Here is a 17,341-nt window from a genome sequence, read left to right on the forward strand (position 1 = left end):
AAACCTTTCATTTGATTTTTCATTAACAGCACGTTTGGTTAGTTTGGTTAGGTTATGACAGTTTAATTTAATAATTGAAAATTTTTAAGAATAATTTTATAATTTGTCTTAATTTTTTAATTAACTAGGCCTAATAGTGAAGTAAAAATTACGCGCTGTGTTCTCTTCTACAACGCTATTAACGGAGGAATTTTGAACTAAACTATGATGTCATCGTTGCCTCATTTGTACCTCCCTTAAGTCAGACCCCACTCTAATCTAATCAAATAGATCTGGATGGTGGGACATAACCCGAACCCGACATACATAACCTCACAAACAAATTGAAATTGAATCATCCATCAATTTAATTCATCATAGATGCGGCATTAATTTTGTGTACTGTGTAGGCATATATTGATAATATTTTAATATTCTTAAATTTGGTATCGCAGTTCTGAAAAATTTCTAGCACTTATCCAAATAGGCTATCATACAAAAACGTAACTTTTCTGGTCCAATTAAATACTCGGCAACTCACCGTATTTTATGTTAACTGGCAAAATGATTGTGCTTCAATTATTTTAAGGTAAGTTCTTACAATATTTTGTCCTAATTCGTTATGCATATGGACTGGTCGTGTCTGTGCTTTGGAAGTAGACCTAGTTTTAGGACTTTTAAGTAAGGTTAAAGGCTAGAATTGAAGTCAGCCTTTGAAAAGAAAACTAGGTCCAACATGTACAGAGAAAACTCTGTTCCTGCTTTCTATAACTTGTAGAAATTCACTTGTTTGTAAGCATATTTTACTGAGATTAGACCGTGGATCATCTGCAAGATCACATAAAAGTAATATAGGCTACTTAAGGTAATTTAAATGTAGGTGACATTGGGTGTTGTGTTACATAAGATTAGATTGCTTATATACCCACCTCTACTCTTTCCCCCCTCATACATCTCAGTTCTACACACTTTCCTTGCAGGTGCTCCAGAGTTTCTGTTCTGTGTTGGTTTTATGGGGTACACTTCCATATCTGTTGGCGCAAACAACCGAATGAAAATAATAACGATCGATATATCGTTTGGTTAGTTAGGTAAGGTTAACCTGACCTAACTAACCAAACGATATATCGAATTAAACAATCAAATAGGCTAATCTATATTACTGATTTGGTTGTGTGTGCCAACAGATATGGAAGTGTACCCGTTTTATGTTTTGTTTTAGACTGTTTCCGGATTTTGCTCTCAGTAGTGTGGCAGGAACTGTTTTAGGTCTGACAAAAGCCGCTGCTACCTGTGTAGGGCCCCTACTTTTGATAATTAAATCATTCAAGTTAAGTTTAAGTCTGTACACCAAAGATGTCCTAGTGCATTTGTTTAACGGCTTCACGAACAGGTGACGGATATATCCGCCTAAGTCTTTGGCGATAAAGGATGGGTGGCGGATATATCCGCTCTCTGCCATGGCTGCGCTCTCTCCCGCGCACACCCCCCACCTCTCCTACGCTCCCCCCTCGACGTTTTGCGCTCAACACTACGTTGTCTTTATTTATATTGTTTACATACCTATTTTTCTTTATTTATTGCCTAACGTTGTCATGGTCATATCTTCAAAGACGGGTGGCGGATTTATCCGGTGCTTTTCTACTCATGCGCAGACAGGTACCGTAGTGGATATATCCGCATAGTTAAAAACAAGTAAAAAATTATTTTGACAGTATGAAGTGTTCCATTGTGTTTATTTTATTTATACTTGTATAAGATAACACAAATAAGGAAAATTAATTTGTATTTTTTCCTGTTCTATGTCGCGATTTCGCCCATCCGAGAAGGGTTAAGATAGGCCTAACTTAAGTCAATTTTCTTGGCACCCTATTTCAGATTATGCAGCATTCATCCAAATTGATATTTAACTCAATATTTAGCCTACTTATGTTTTAACACGGGTGTAGGCTACTTTACTTTTGTGTTAACTCATGACCAATTAAACATTCGCACAAGGATTGATTCTAGATTAGTCTAATCCTGATAACTTAACTTAGGCAATTAAAACGTGACTTTTATTTTTCAGATACTGATTAAATTTGTATGACATAGGCTTCTCCAAAAATCTAACTCAGATGGGTTCACGTGGAAGATTTGGCCCGTTAGTAGGGGCAATAGACGAAGGAACAAGCAGTGCACGCTTCCTCGTGTTTGCTGCCAACACAGCCGAAGTCCTCACATACCACCAGGAGGAGATTAAACAAATCTGTCCGCAAGAAGGATGGGTTGAGCAAGACCCGTTTGAAATATTACATCTAGTTGAAAAATGTCTTTCAGTATCAGTAAATAATTTAAAAGAACTTGATATCGACCCTGGAGACATAGTTTCTATTGGAATGACCAACCAGAGAGAAACTACGATAGTGTGGGATCCGTTTACTGGAGAACCACTTTATAATGCTATAGGTACTTACGAACTTTGTTGTGCATAAAGATCCACAATATTTCAAAGTAAATGGCTTTAATCTTTTGTGAGGGTTGTGGATTTTTGAAATGTATTTCCCATCACAACTGACTATAGGCTGACTTGATTTTCATAAACTTAGTTGAAAACTAAGAAGAATTTAGCAGACTTTCTCCCTCACTGGGGGAAGGTTAGTTAAGTTAATGATAATGTAAAAAAAATAAAGCCAAATGTGAGTTTTTTATATTCCCTATTTTTTACGTCTTTGGAATTTAAAAATATTTTGTCATTAATTAGGCCTATAACAGTTTACTTGGATTAAATTACGTTTCTTTTGTAGTTTGGTTAGACGTAAGAACAGCGGACACAGTGGAACGTATGAAAGCCAAAGTGAAAGGGAAAACTGCAGAAACGCTCAAGGCTCTCAGTGGACTACCAATAAGCACTTATTTCAGTGCTCTCAAGCTAAGATGGCTAATGGATAACGTTCCGGAGGTAAAAGCTGCTGTGGATGAAAAACGATGCTATTTTGGTACTGTTGATACTTGGCTTATATGGGTGAGTAACATTTTACCATTTTCCACGATAGAGAAATTTAGACTGTCTTTATAGACTTTTAGTGAGAATTAAGGTATTTCTAAATTAGTAGGCCTATTCATTAGGCCTAAAAGTTATCTCTATGAATTCTAAAAATATCAGGTTGGCCTACCTAACATTATTAAATATTTGAAAGGTAAAGTTTTGCATACAGGTTAAACAAGACAATTTAAAAATGCAAGCATTTTAGAAATTGTCTCGTCGTTTAATCAACTATTCCAAAAATTAAAAAAAACAATATGGGTGTAACATCAATAAACAACCTGATTACTTATAACCTACACTTTACCAATGTAAACCACCTTCAAAACACTTAATGTAGCCACGAATCTGCATAAACCCTGACCTGCCTTCTCCACATGCCTAAATAAGATCATTGTTTCAACTAAAGTAGATCTGAATCACTCCTTGGTGTGCGATGTGCTCCGCGCTATGAGAAAGTAGTTAGGCCTATGTATATTTCCGCAATTTGCGGTGGTTTCCACGTTTTAAAAACATTTTTTTTAAAATCAGTTTATTGTTTATTAGGATCATAGGAATGGTTTAAGAAAAGTCTTGAAAGTTCAGAAATACCAAACAATGTAGGCTAGGCCTGGCAGGCAAAAGCCCTGCGCTAGATAATGTAAATGAACTTTTACTTACTTACTTACTTACTTCTTACTTCTGAAGTCTTCTCCGCAATCGGGTGATTGGGGAATCGTCAAGATTCATCTGTTTGGTTCTCGAAGTGAGTCCCGTTATCTAAGGTGTTGAAAAGTGTGTTACTCGATATACTCTGCTGTGGTGTAGTAGGGCCTATTGATTAAATATTGTTTAAGCTTGTAAATAAATGTGTTGTGTTTGTCAATGGCTTTTATAGAGTCCGGCAGTAAATTATAGAAATATGAACCAGTGTACAGTGGGGAGTTGCTGAATTTTGTGAGTGTGTGTTGTGGAAGATCAATGTTTGCCCTATTTCGTGTGTTGTAGTTGTGTTTATCTTTTCTGAGACTGGGCGAGGAATTTATGGCCAGGATGATGGTTTCCAGAATATGAAGTGAAATAACGGTGAGGATTTTATTTTGAACAAAGAAGGGTTTGCAGTGTTCCTGATAATCCAGCCGCAGTATAGTTCTGATGGTTTCCTTTTGAAGGATAAGGACTTGTTAATAGCTGCTGATCCCCACGCCGCTATTCCATATCTCAGGTGTGATGAGAACAGGGAGTGATAGGCCACCCACGCCGTTTCTTCATTTGTAATATTTCTGATTCGCCTAATTACGAACTGCGCAGACGTCAGTTTTTTACAGGGATAATCAATGTGGTCACTCCAGTTTAGGTTTTTATCAATGAATACACCGAGGAATTTTGTCGAGTTCGAGTTTGTTATGGTCGAGACTGGATCTGTATCAATTCCTGTGCCATGTCTATTGCTGGTCATGAAGGTTATATGTACTGTCTTTGTTTTGTTGATGGTTAGGCTCAATGTGTCACAGATTTCGGTGGCTTTGTCCAAGGTTGAATTTATTGTGTTACTATTGTCAGTTTTGGGTTAGATGGGGGTGAGTATGGTAGTGTCATCGGCGAATAGAATACATTTCTGTTCAGGGTTTAAGGAGTCTGGAAAACTATTGATATATATTATGAAGAATAGTGGACCGAGTATCGAGCCCTGTGGGATGCCTATTGTACTTCTTCTGAGGGAGGATTGTACACAAACTATCGAACTGAAGCGTTGGTGATCTATTTCAACATATTGGTATCTGTCTGTAAAGTAGCTGTGTATCCATTCTAGAACTTTGTCTTTAATTCCAATGGTTTTTAATTTGTTGAAGAGGATTTCCCAATTTAGATTATCGAAAGCTTTCTGTAAGTCCAAAAACACTCCTGAAACATGGTTTTTACTTTCCCAGAGTGTTGTTATGTGTTCACATAGTTTAGCTATGGCCGTATTTGTACTGAGCCCCTTTCTGAAGCCATGTTGACTAGTAGAAAGAAGTTTATTTGTTTCTAGGTGGTTTATTAACTGGTTGTAGACAGTTCGTTCCAGGAGTTTTGATATTGTTGGTAGGTTGGAGATTGGTCTATAGTTACTTGGATCTTGTTTGCTTCCTTTCTTATGTACTGGGTGGATTTTTGAAATTTTTAGGTTTTTGGGAATTTTGGACTGCTCTAAAAAAGCCTTAAGGGAAAGGAAACTTTAAGCCTTAAGGAAAAGAGCTCTCTTTAAAGAATGTTTTTTTTTTTTTTTTTTTAGAATTTAACGGGTGGTATTCACGGAGGATTACACATCACCGATGTTACGAATGCTTCAAGGACCATGCTCATGAATCTACAAACTTTACAGTGGGATCCAACACTTTGTAGGTTTGTTGAAAACTATCACAACTCTTACTGATGATAAGTAGTCTGAAACCTGGGTTAGCCTAGTGGTTATGGTGGTCACCTATTTTGAAGAAGGTGAATCCTGACCAAAATATGTAGCCAGTGGCGGCTGTCCATAAGGACTTTAGGAAGGAGTCCTCCTACTTTCAAGACAAAAGTAAAAATTATAATAATTGACATAAATATGATTTACATTCTTGCATTTGAATGTACATAAACGATAGCAGGGTCAATACTTTTAGGATGGGTAATAGAGGATGTAACCACGTTTTGCAGAACGTAGTCTGCAGGGTTTCTGTGGATATGAGTCCAAACTCCCATATAAATCGTATGGAAAAATATACCAATCACAGAGCTCCATCAGGCACTAATGTAACAGTAATAGGGCGTTTGGGACTCCGTCCGAACAGTAGTTCTAACCATACCACAATGAGGGCTGATCACAGCGATCTGTTGACTGCCAACGTCAACACAATAGAATGATCAGTCAAAGTCAATAAGTGAATGTAGTATTTAGTGATTCACGGTTATGTTCATCGTGCCAGTATTCGAGGTGTTAATAAATATACTAGCCCATTGTTTCTCTAGAAGTGTTTTTCAGTGATGCTAATGAATTATGGATTCTATTAAAAATATTTCTGCAAAGTAGGGTATGCGAATGATGAGGACAATTAATTATGAATAAAGAGACAACAAAGACAATTATGAATCAAACAGTGTATTATATGGTACAAAAAGTGGCGTAAACCATGGTTTAAATAACTAAAATTTTTAACTTTTAACCAAGACCCTCACCCGGGATCACTAACCTCCCCAAAAAATTGTATATGCATCCTCCCACTACTTTAACCTACCAACCACCACTGTCTGTAGCTTTTTGATGGTTCAAAATTTTACCCAGCTGTCCTCGTTTATTGGGGTTTTAATAAATTAATTCTGGCAATAACCAGTGGTTCTTAGTAACAGGGTTTAAATTAAAAATCATTCAATTCAACTCTTATCTTGGCTGTAAAAATGCACTCTGAGCATTAGTATAAAATAGTATCAATCCAATCACATAGAACGTACTTCACATAGAAAGTCAATTAATTAACAGTTGATAACTTTAATATAGCCCAATATTATTCATTGATAGGGGTCTTCTGAAACAACTTACACTCCCCCTATCGGGTTGGCTTTTATCCATGATGTTAGAAAATCTGGAAAAATGTATAGAGTAATATTTTCCAAACTCAAAATCATGTGTATTTGTAGGCCTAATCATTAAAATTTAGAAATGTTGACGATGTAGTTATAAAAACAAATTAGGTTTTGGTAGTAGATAGTGTAGTCCGTAATTGCAGCTAAATTATATTCACCCATGATTTGATATGCTACAACATGGTTACGGTAGTAGATGATTGATTATAGTAGTTTTGGAAGTAAAAAAAAAGAACCAACAAAATTAAAATGTTCATGAACAACTGAAATCAACACATCCTGTAAATTGTTAGAAGTTGTAAGTGGCTTATTCATTTTTACGGCCTTATTAAATTGTACAGCAACTGTTTTTAAAGTTCAAAATCACCACAGTGTCTTTTGGTTTATTTTTCACATTTTTGATACAGTTTTAGGAAGTTTTTTACTGCTGTATTTTCACAGTTAGTTATCTGTTACAGTGTTGTAGTGTTACATAAAAATGACTTGGCTGATTGCTAGACTTACGACTGTACTAATCCCTACTTGGTGTCTAGCTGTAAAGTGTCAATTATAATGTTTCATCAAAGCTCTCATTCAGTGATAAAGTTAATCAACATTCCCTATTCAAGGTCGACGTTTATTTTGGAAATCTCTGGATTTATGACAAAATTGTCCATGCCTCTGTTAATGTTTAATAATTTTCTTTAAAATTTACATTGAAGATACACTAAATTAAGGTCTTTTTTTTAAGACATTAGGTAAAATCTGTAGATGGCATATGTATCGCAAGTTGGAAAGTGGATAAACATATAATGCCTTTCAATGTAATGTAATAACATTTATTTAGTATAAATACAATTTAATTAACATACCATAAGTTACCATTCTCGGTTCTCCTAAGAAAAAATATGTTTTAAATTTCTTTGCAATGTTTAACAAAAAATCAATCTGGCCTATTTTCTTTATGTTTAGGTTTTTTGGGATCCCCATGAGTATTCTTCCGAAAGTTAGAAGTTCATCGGAAATCTACGGCTACTTGGCCGAGGGTTTATTAAGAGGAGTCCCTATCTCTGGTGTAAGTAGTCGGTTTTATCACTATCTTTTAATTAAATATTTAATTCCAGTTCAAGAGGCAAGGATTAGTATTCATTAGTGCCTATACTACTTTGATGGGCTAAGATAAAGTTGTTATTTAATAAAATATTGTATATTGAGTAATTTTTTCTTATAAACATTGCTATCCTTGCTATTATATTGAGCATGGCTGAATATTTGATTCTGTTTCAAGCAACATACATTCTTGGCTTACCAAGTGTAAGCCTAACAAGATCAACAACCAAACACATATTTCCGATATTCCCTTCATTTGAAACAGTACCGTTCAAAAATAAATGTTAATTAACGTAACTAGGGTCAAACAGCTGTTTGTATGCATATTAGGACATCAGTTGACGTTTCTTTTTGGTAGAGGTTTTTATTAAAGAGGTTCGCAGCTTCTTTCAACCTTGCATTTGTCTATACATACAAGGCTCTGGCTCGGGTGAAAAGTTTCAATCAAGGCAAGAGGAGAGCTGATACAGTATAAGAATGAACTGTACTGATACCTAGTGGGAGCAGGATGCAAACGATTTACCTTAATCTGAGATATAAGTTTCTGAGAAATTACATTTTGAGTAGGCATAGCACCGTTAGGTAATCTTAATCACTAACTTTAACTTTTCTAATGGGTTAACTTGATAAACGTTCATTTTAGTTTAAACCCTACACTTAGTTCACCGCATCAATATGTTTACAGTGTCTAGGAGACCAGCAGGCAGCTTTGGTTGGACAGATGTGTTTGAAGCAAGGACAGGCCAAGAACACCTACGGAACTGGATGTTTCCTTCTTTATAACACAGGAACTGCAGTGAGTTCAGTATATCGTTTGAAGATTATTTGAACCAATATCTAATCTAACCAATTAACACGTGCATTGTTATATATGTTTATGTTTAAACTCGTTATAAGGGCGAGGACATAGAAGATTGTGGTTCTTTAAATCTACTACAGAAGACATTTAAACACCTACTATTGATCATGAAAGCAAAACTAGACTGTAACTTACCGATTTAAATTAAAGTGGTAAATAATGTAAATATGGTGCTAATAAGGTTTTTTTTTAGGTTAAGCTATCAATGTTTACAAAAAATAACAAATAACAATTTCAGTTTTAATCTGATTATATCATAAAAAGTGTCAATATATTTGATACTCCTGTACATTCCATACTTCTGCCTGCCTCATTGGCTCCTCCTGTAACCTAGGTAGGACTAACTGCTTCACACTTTGGTAGAGTCCCACACTTTCCATAGTAAGCCTTGAGACCTTTCACCTCACTCTCCCATAATTTGATAAATGTTCTTTAGTGTAAAAGAAAAAAAGTTGCTCTAATTCTGAATTTCTACTAATCATATTTCACTCTTTTTCCTTTACCTTAATTTGTTATTCGTGTGCTACCTATTCCACATTAGGTTTCTTCAAACCCAATTTATCAACAAACATGAATATGTTCTAATCACAACTCTTCTCGTCAGATAGTGTTATCTTCACACGGGCTGCTGACAACAGTAGCCTACAAGCTTGGTCGTAACGCGCCGGCTATCTACGCTCTGGAAGGTTCCGTAGCCGTGGCCGGCGCAGCTCTCACCTGGCTACGGGACAATCTTCACCTGTTGTCTGATGTGAAGGAAACAGCCACTGTGGCGCAGGCTGCCGGTGCTACAGGCCATATTGTGTTTGTCCCGGCGTTCTCCGGCCTATACGCCCCCTACTGGCGCAATGACGCACGTGGGTACGATGTTTTATTACAAAAGTTTAACGTTTGCGAGTTTTTCTATAGATGAAAATATGAGGTCCATGATCTTAAACTAATAAAAGAAGTGTTTATGTATTGTAACTTTAATATCACACAGGAATGAAGACATGACACAGTAACTCCTTGACCATTTTTGTTAGAACTAGAAAGTCCATTGACGTGTTAAAATTGGCATCAGTTTTATAATCAAATCAATTATCAATCAAAGAGATGGGGACGCAAAATGATAGTCAGGAACTGATTTACACATTACTTCAGGCTAGTCCTAGATGGTTGCGGCATTATAACATGGGTAAAATCCACTGGTGATTCGCAGGATTTGAACCTAGGACTTTGTGGACCGAAGTCCCACGCTCTACCACTAGACCAGCTTGCTCTCCAGCCAAATTATTTGTTTTCATCTGTAGGCCTAAAGATTGCACGATTAGAAATTCTTGATGTCGCCTCAGTTGCAAAAGACAATAATGATTTCACGATCATCATTTCAAGTTAAGTTAAATTGTAAAAACTTACTTTTGAAGATGTTATCTATTGTTTAACGCATAAGGTATGAAGGTGCACTGGAATTAAAAATTGATAATGTCTTCCTTAAGTGTTCATAAAGAATATTATTTCATTTGCTAATTTTTATGTAACATAACGTCATTGGCAGGATCATCTCCGGAATCACACAGGACACCAGGAAGGAGCACATCATACAGGCCGCTTTGGAGGCTGTGTGTTTCCAAACCAGGGATATTCTGGAGGCCATGAACCAGGATTGCGGGATTCCATTGACCAAGCTACTGGTGGACGGAGGCATGACTGTGAACGGCTACGCGATGCAGTTACAAGCTGACCTGTGTGGAATACCTGTCGGTATGTAGGCCTAGCCGGTATTACGTTATTTATAGGGGTCTGCGGTACTTACGATTCTGGCTTAATTACTGTCATCGGTTTAGCATTTTACACGGTACAAATTTGGTTCCGTAGAGCCTATTATAACAAAAAATAACTTCAATTTACTATTGTAGTCACCGGTAGTTGGTTCCAAGTACATAAAAGGCTTAACAGATGTTTGTTTACCATTTTCATAATTTGTTTCAAGATTTATGATGCAATAAAAACCCATTAGCAGTCCCAAATCCATTAATATTTTATCACGTACAATAATTGTTGTACTCAAGTAATTTCAAGAACTGCTGAGTTTTATCACTTTTATTCCTTTACAACTTTCCCCAATTCTATTTTATCTCTAACTTAGTAAGTATTTTCGTGAATATTCTATTTGCCGCTGGCCATTGCCTACTGCCATAAAACTGTTTATGGCTTTATATTAAACTTGTAACTAATCTACAATCTTATTTTATAAGTTAAAACTCGCCTTGTGCTCGCTGGGGGCTCCCGAGGCCCCCTTCTTTGGTTGGGGGTCAGTAGAAATGAGCCACAGGGGACAGGGTGTTTTGAGGCCATCCTTTTTAACACACACTTCTGGAACTAGTGGAAAATGAGAGAATAGGAAGTAACTTATACATTTGTCAATTTACATAAGCATAGTAAAATTTTTCAATCACAAATCTACATATTTTTTCATATCATACCCTCAAGTCACCAAAACTGTAAATACAATTTTTTTGTGAGGCTTAACTGAATGGGAAAGAGCACAAACTGGCACAATAGACAACTTTATATTAAAATCATAATGTAGGCCTAAAGTTGTGTGTCTATTGTAGCAGTTTGGATTCTTTCCCTTTTAAGTAACACAGCTATCCCCACAAATAATCCTAAAACCCAAAGCCTTTGTGTTCTATGTCACATCCTTAACCTACAAATATAAATAAGTTTACTAATTCCAAGTCTACTTCTACGTCAAGTTTGTTTTGTGGACATTGTCCAGAAGTCCTGCTTGGATTAGCAAAATTTGGTGTCCAACAAAATTCTTTCAATTTTGTGATTTACTAGATATAGGCCTACTATGTAATGGGTTTTAAATAAATAAAACCTTTTTGCAGTCCATCCTTGGATGTTCGAGGCCACAGCTCTAGGTGCTGCCATGGCTGCTGGGAGTGCCGAAGGTATTGGTGTGTGGGACCTGAACAATATGCAACCGGTACCCAGCGACACTTATCTGCCCACCATAACTGATGATGGTACGTGTGAGTGACTGTAGATACTGATAGAATACTAGCAATTGCAATGCTAAAACACATATGTTCTTTGCTATGGTTTCATCATCGTCAAATGCAATTGCAGCAATCTGTGCTATATGACTATGCAAAACCATTGAGATTGGTACCTGAGTAGACATTTAGTGGGATGTGTGATAAAATCTGTAATGATTCCTAGCATCAAACATCCAACTACACATTTGGCAATGTTGATAAGATACTTCAAAGAGATATGATTTGATAAATAAATGCCGGAAAAAAGTATTAATTCTTCCATAAGTTAGTTAGCTTTTTTAGTGATTTTTAGTGAGTCTTATAAATTCAGGTGTTTCACACTACAGACTGGCCACCATGCGTGGACACATTTTTTCTCCTCTTCCCTAAAAAAGGTTGATGTAGGTTGTTTTGAATTTCAGAACGAGATTTGAGGTATGATAAGTGGAAGAAAGCAATTCAAAAAAGTTTAGGCTGGGATCTAGATGCAACCCCTAGGAAAACTAATGGAAATAATCTAGGTAAGCAAACTTATTGATTGTAAATTTAAGGTTTTTATACCACTTTATTTTGGAGAAACCTTTTTTGTTTGGAGTTGTATAAGTGTGGAATTTAATGCACAAACGAACAGGTATTACCTCATAAGCAATAGGGTTATTAAAAAAAGACTTGCATTCGGATGAAATATCTAGTTTGATACTATATTAATAAACATTATACACTAGACCCTCTCTTAACCGACCAAGGATTAACTGATAATCGGATTATCCGCCCTTTCTCGTAAAATATTACAGTTTGTTTTAACTGACCTTGATTTGAGAGCAGTTTGGTTTAACCGCCGCTTTCTAGGAATCTCGGCATTTCCGTTCCCACATTCGGGGATGGGAACAATACGCTTAACTCTACAGGATGTTACAGGCTCTAGACAATAGACAATATAGGTACAACTATAAATAAACATAACCTGCCTGTCGTAACGAAATGGTTGCATGTTTCTTTAATTTGACAATAAGCTCTGTACTGTATTTAGATTAATTTGGAAAGGATCAATTAATATTACTAAAGGTATTAAAATAAGAATTTTTATTGACTCTTGCCCACAAATAGGCCTATAATGCTTTCTTTGTATTGGACTTTACCGTGTTTTGGATTTTTTTATGATCGTCAATACTAAAAAAAAGTAAATAAGTGTTGTTTCTTGTTTATCTTGTAAATAATGCACGCCCGACTTCAGAATAATAATTACATAATTCCTAATGAATTACACTTAATTTTTGTAAAGTTTTTAGGGATAGCCTGTTTTAACCGAACTTTTGAGTTATCTGACCTAGGTCCAGTCCCGTGTCGGTTGAGAAGAGACCTAACGTACAACACAAGTTAACAAAATAGTTGGGGAAGTTAACTACATAGGTTATTTGGAGGTGTACAAACCCGAGATTTCCCTGCAATCTTGAATACATTATAGTCACATGCAATAAGTAGCAAAGCTAAAATTCCAACCCCAAAAATCTTCAAAGACACTTTCTGCTATCGAGATAATATTTACTTAAGCTTGATTTTCTGACATGGTGCTCCATCACTCGAGCTTTTAAGCTAGGCTCGGCTCGGATACAAAATTGAGCTGCTCGCACACATCTAGGCTACTGTAAGTAATACTTTCGTAAGGCTCCACACAAGTACTTATCCAGTCAGTAGTACAAACAAAATTATTTGCAAATTGTAGATAATAAAACATTGACATAATTGTTTAATTTTTCAGAGAATAACATTCGTGTGCTATCCATGGTGCCTTGTGGACTATTCTTCGTATCGTCTTTTGCTCTGATGATATTTAGTAAATACCTTCAAAGCTGACACAGCTAAAACTACGACTAGTTTGAAGTAGCTTACCATCACATTGATGGAAATTAAAATTATACTATTTAGCGATAGTGTTTTGAGCTTTTATTTTTAGTATTAGAAGTGTGTTGAAGGGGAACTCAAAAATCAACTAAATATTATTTCTTTGACCTGTTTAATTTGACTCAGTGGCAATGTTTTATAAGACTAGATTCAATTAAGTCTCTTCATTTATTAATTATTAATTTACTGAAATACACAGTCGTGCGTTAAATTAATTGATCAAATCAATCCAAGTTGAAATAATAATCAACCAACATTCCATGGTTTTAATTTGAGATAAGATTTAAGATTTCCTCGGGAATATCTTAATAGTTTGAAAGTGATAAGTGTACCTGTAAAACTTGCAATATATTAAATGCATGGATTAAACTAAATTATATCATGACAGATGTATTACCTGGTGAATCCAGCGTATTGTTCCTTGGATTCTACTTACCATTATTTTTTACACAATTTCATGGATTTTTTGTTTTCTTTTGAGTCAAGTCAAGGTTAGTTTTGTAACACACTGTAAATTAAATCAATGTTGGTGCCAGAAAACATCATGTGCTTCCAGCAGCGTTATAATAAATCATGATTTTGTTTTATGTCAGAGACACATCCTTTATTATTGGAATACAAATTTGATCTTGGTAGGTTTTATAAACAATAAGATGAAATGTATCACCAAGTTCACATGCTTTTATCCTCAATAGAAAATCAAACTAGCACTGACCGTCAATTTATAAAATAGGCATACTTACTATCAATGTGTTGTTTTCTTAAGGGTTGTAATGCTTATGTTTTATTGTTATTGTTTGTTTTAATATTTAAGTTGTTATGTAGTATGTTGTTATAGTATATTTCGTACCTAGGGCCGAAAATGGGGTTTTGCCGGCTCGAGATAGTTTTTAAGTTCGAGACGAAGTCGAGAACTTAAATCGATCGAGAGCTGCAAAACCATTTCGGTCCGTGGTACGAACGCTATTTTTCACCACACTATACCCTATTACCACTATTCACCACTATAATAATGCACACTGATCGTCAACACAACTACAACTTTAAGGTTATGTGAAGAAATAATTTGAAGAATCAGCAAAAATATATATAAATAGTTGCTAGGCAACGGTGACAATAACACAATTCTATATTGCAATGCTATGGATTTTGATTGTGTATTTAAAACGCATTCATGTTTTAAGTAAGTAAGCGGACAGCTGATTTTGCGGCCCCGGAATGTAAAAACCTGCTCGGTCCCCAAATTGGCGACAGCTGGCATGGCCAGCAAAACGTAACTTTCAGCCACCAATTAACGTATGTAAAACAGCCAAAAACATCATAGTGTGGTGAAAAAAAGGTTGTTGTAGAAAATGGACTCTTTACTTTTTTCCTTTGGTTATTGAAACACTTTATTTGACGTCCTGCTAAGCTGATGGGTTCAACAAGCAATGAGTTTTTATAGAAACTTTCATTGTGAATACTCCAGAATTTAAATTCTGTCTAAATGAGTACAATGCTTACAAACTCTTAAACTTTTAGCACTTACCTTTCGAGTGAAAAGTTTTTTCGGGAGCTGAGTTTCCCGGTTAATCTATTCCTAAAAAAGAATTTATTCATGTCGAAGCCTTCCGGAATTGGTAATGAATTATAACAGGTTTGGTACCTTGACATCCACAATTCCTACTCCTTCTTCTGTGAGTAGAATTGTTGACCAGTTCAGTGACGTGTGGCGGCCGGCCAACTTTGTTAAATTTCTACCGAGTTGTGTTATGTATGTGTGTTAAATATGTTTAAAATTCAACAATATTCAATGAATGGAATATTTTAACGTTCTGTTTTTTGATAATGACTACTTAGTAGTCGAAACTAGTCAGCGGAAGTTCGACTGAGGAATTGAGGACTTCAAGGTACGTAACCTGTTATAAAAAAAGGAGGTGGCATTTAAAGTTCAATCTTAGAGAGAAAAAAACAAATACTGTATACATATTTCTTTTTTGAACTCCATATTAGGCCTAAGTAATCAGTTGAGAACATAAAGGTTTGGGTGGAAATAATCTAAACGTGAGGTTGAAGACCTCTTGAAATTTGTTGTTGTTAACCATATTATTGATTTTGTCCTCAAGGCATTTGCTTTTTACACACGTGTTGTCATCTTAAGTTTTATTTTTATAGCTTACTAGTTGTTACCCAAGGGCTTGACCCCGTTTGACTTCATAAGTATCGTATAGTCAAAGTTATTAATAAAACTATTGATTGGTTAAGTTAAGCTGAAATAAATAAAACAGAATATAGTAATAAAAACAAATAATCACACCTGATTTTATTTAATAAGGTAATAAATTGAAAGAATAAGGCCGCGTTTACACTATGTAACAAAACACTGTTTTATAACATTGTTATAAAACTTTTCACACAGGAATGCAGTTTGTCTAAAACAAAAGTTATATAACATTGTTTGAATAACAATGTTTTAAAACACTTTTTAAGGAATGCAGTTTCATGACTTTAAAAGTTATATAACCTTGTCTTAAAACAGTGAAAGTTTGTTTTAAAACCATGTTACATCTTTCCCGTCCATAGTCGGGATATAAATAACTACCTGATGTACCCGTGCTTCGCAGCTATAAGCCTAGTTACACTATAAAAGTTATTTTACAAAAATATTGTATGAAATAATAATTTATAAAATATACTTTGTATAATTTGTTTGATATGTACCAGATAAATGGGTATGTTTACACTATTTCGAAAGTTTAAGGTAATAGTCCAGTACACAAAATATATGAACCATGCACGAAGTCCGGTAGTTATACACATCAATAAATGTAATAAAGGAGAAGTTATAAAAGAAGTCTTTTCTAAAAGATTACCATTGTTTTGCAAAAAGAATTGTGTACAATATCTTCTATAAAATAATTTCCAATGTATGTCCAGTAAGAGCAAATATGAGTCAGCTGTTTAGATGAGCCGTTCTGTATGCGGTGGGGCACACGGAAGAAGCCATCTTGGAAAGAGAGACGTGTTTTATAACTTTGTTTAATACTTAAAAAGATAGTAAACATTTGTTATCAAACTTTATTTTATAAGACTGTTTTACAACAATGTTGTAAAACGATGTTATAGGTTTTTTTCATTTTCTTAAAACATTGTTACATAACAAAGTTACAAAACAATGTTAGGTAACTTTGTTTTAAAACTTTGTTACATAGTGTAAACGCACCTTAACAAACAAATAAGTACAGCTGAGGTATTTTTAACATTAAGTATGTGGAAAGTTCCCTTTAGAAAGGAATTACGACCTTAAAGGGCAATTTATGAAATAATGGATAGTTTTGCGCAAGGTTTCTCGTCATAACAAACATTTTAAGTACATCGTTTATGCGGGTGTGACTTGTAGTTTTTCTCAAAAGTTCATGGGTACTTTGGGATTTTTATTATGGATTATGATAACTTTTTTTAGGCTCTACAATCATGTTCAAGACTCGCCAAATACCTTTTTTTTTAGTTTAAGTTCAGAGAACTTCAAATGCTTTTGTGCCAATATATTGTGTATGTATGATAGTATATTAGTAGTAAGTTAGCTTTAGTTGTTTTTAGATGTTTGTTTATTATTTAAAACCCCATTAAAAGTTTATTTGTTGTAAAAGTAGGGATTTAATACCCAAAAAACTTTTTTTTTAACGATTATTTTTCTTGATCTCAATTCTCAACACAATTATGTAGCTCTAAAACCTCCTTATAAAGTAGAAATTTGTTGTTGAACTAATATAGTTAAATGCAATAATATTACTGTAGCAAAATCTATATACATAATATTAGAGTTGAAGAAATAGATTTAGTCTTATTCTCAGGAATAATGTTGGGATTTATTATTTAGATGTAATTAAAACTATACAT

The 17,341-nt window shown here is 34.9% G+C and overlaps 1 protein-coding gene across 1 annotated transcript; it reads left to right on the forward strand.

Annotated features, from left to right (window-relative positions):
- Positions 1 to 346: 346 nt before the first annotated feature.
- LOC129000022 (glycerol kinase-like) lies at positions 347 to 16,069 on the forward strand. Its single transcript, XM_054426868.1, has 11 exons — positions 347 to 568; positions 2,048 to 2,427; positions 2,766 to 2,983; positions 5,259 to 5,368; positions 7,538 to 7,640; positions 8,361 to 8,471; positions 9,139 to 9,395; positions 10,072 to 10,277; positions 11,411 to 11,548; positions 11,983 to 12,081; positions 13,320 to 16,069. The coding sequence occupies exons 2-11, from the start codon at positions 2,097 to 2,099 to the stop codon at positions 13,412 to 13,414; spliced, it is 1,668 nt and encodes a 555-aa protein (XP_054282843.1). The 5' UTR covers positions 347 to 568; positions 2,048 to 2,096; the 3' UTR covers positions 13,415 to 16,069.
- Positions 16,070 to 17,341: the final 1,272 nt, after the last annotated feature.

The sequence above is a fragment of the Macrosteles quadrilineatus genome, unplaced genomic scaffold (assembly GCF_028750875.1).
Source record: "Macrosteles quadrilineatus isolate MER2022 unplaced genomic scaffold, UCM_ALF_1.0 Scaffold_8__2_contigs__length_117827958, whole genome shotgun sequence".
Lineage (NCBI taxonomy): Eukaryota > Metazoa > Arthropoda > Insecta > Hemiptera > Cicadellidae > Macrosteles > Macrosteles quadrilineatus.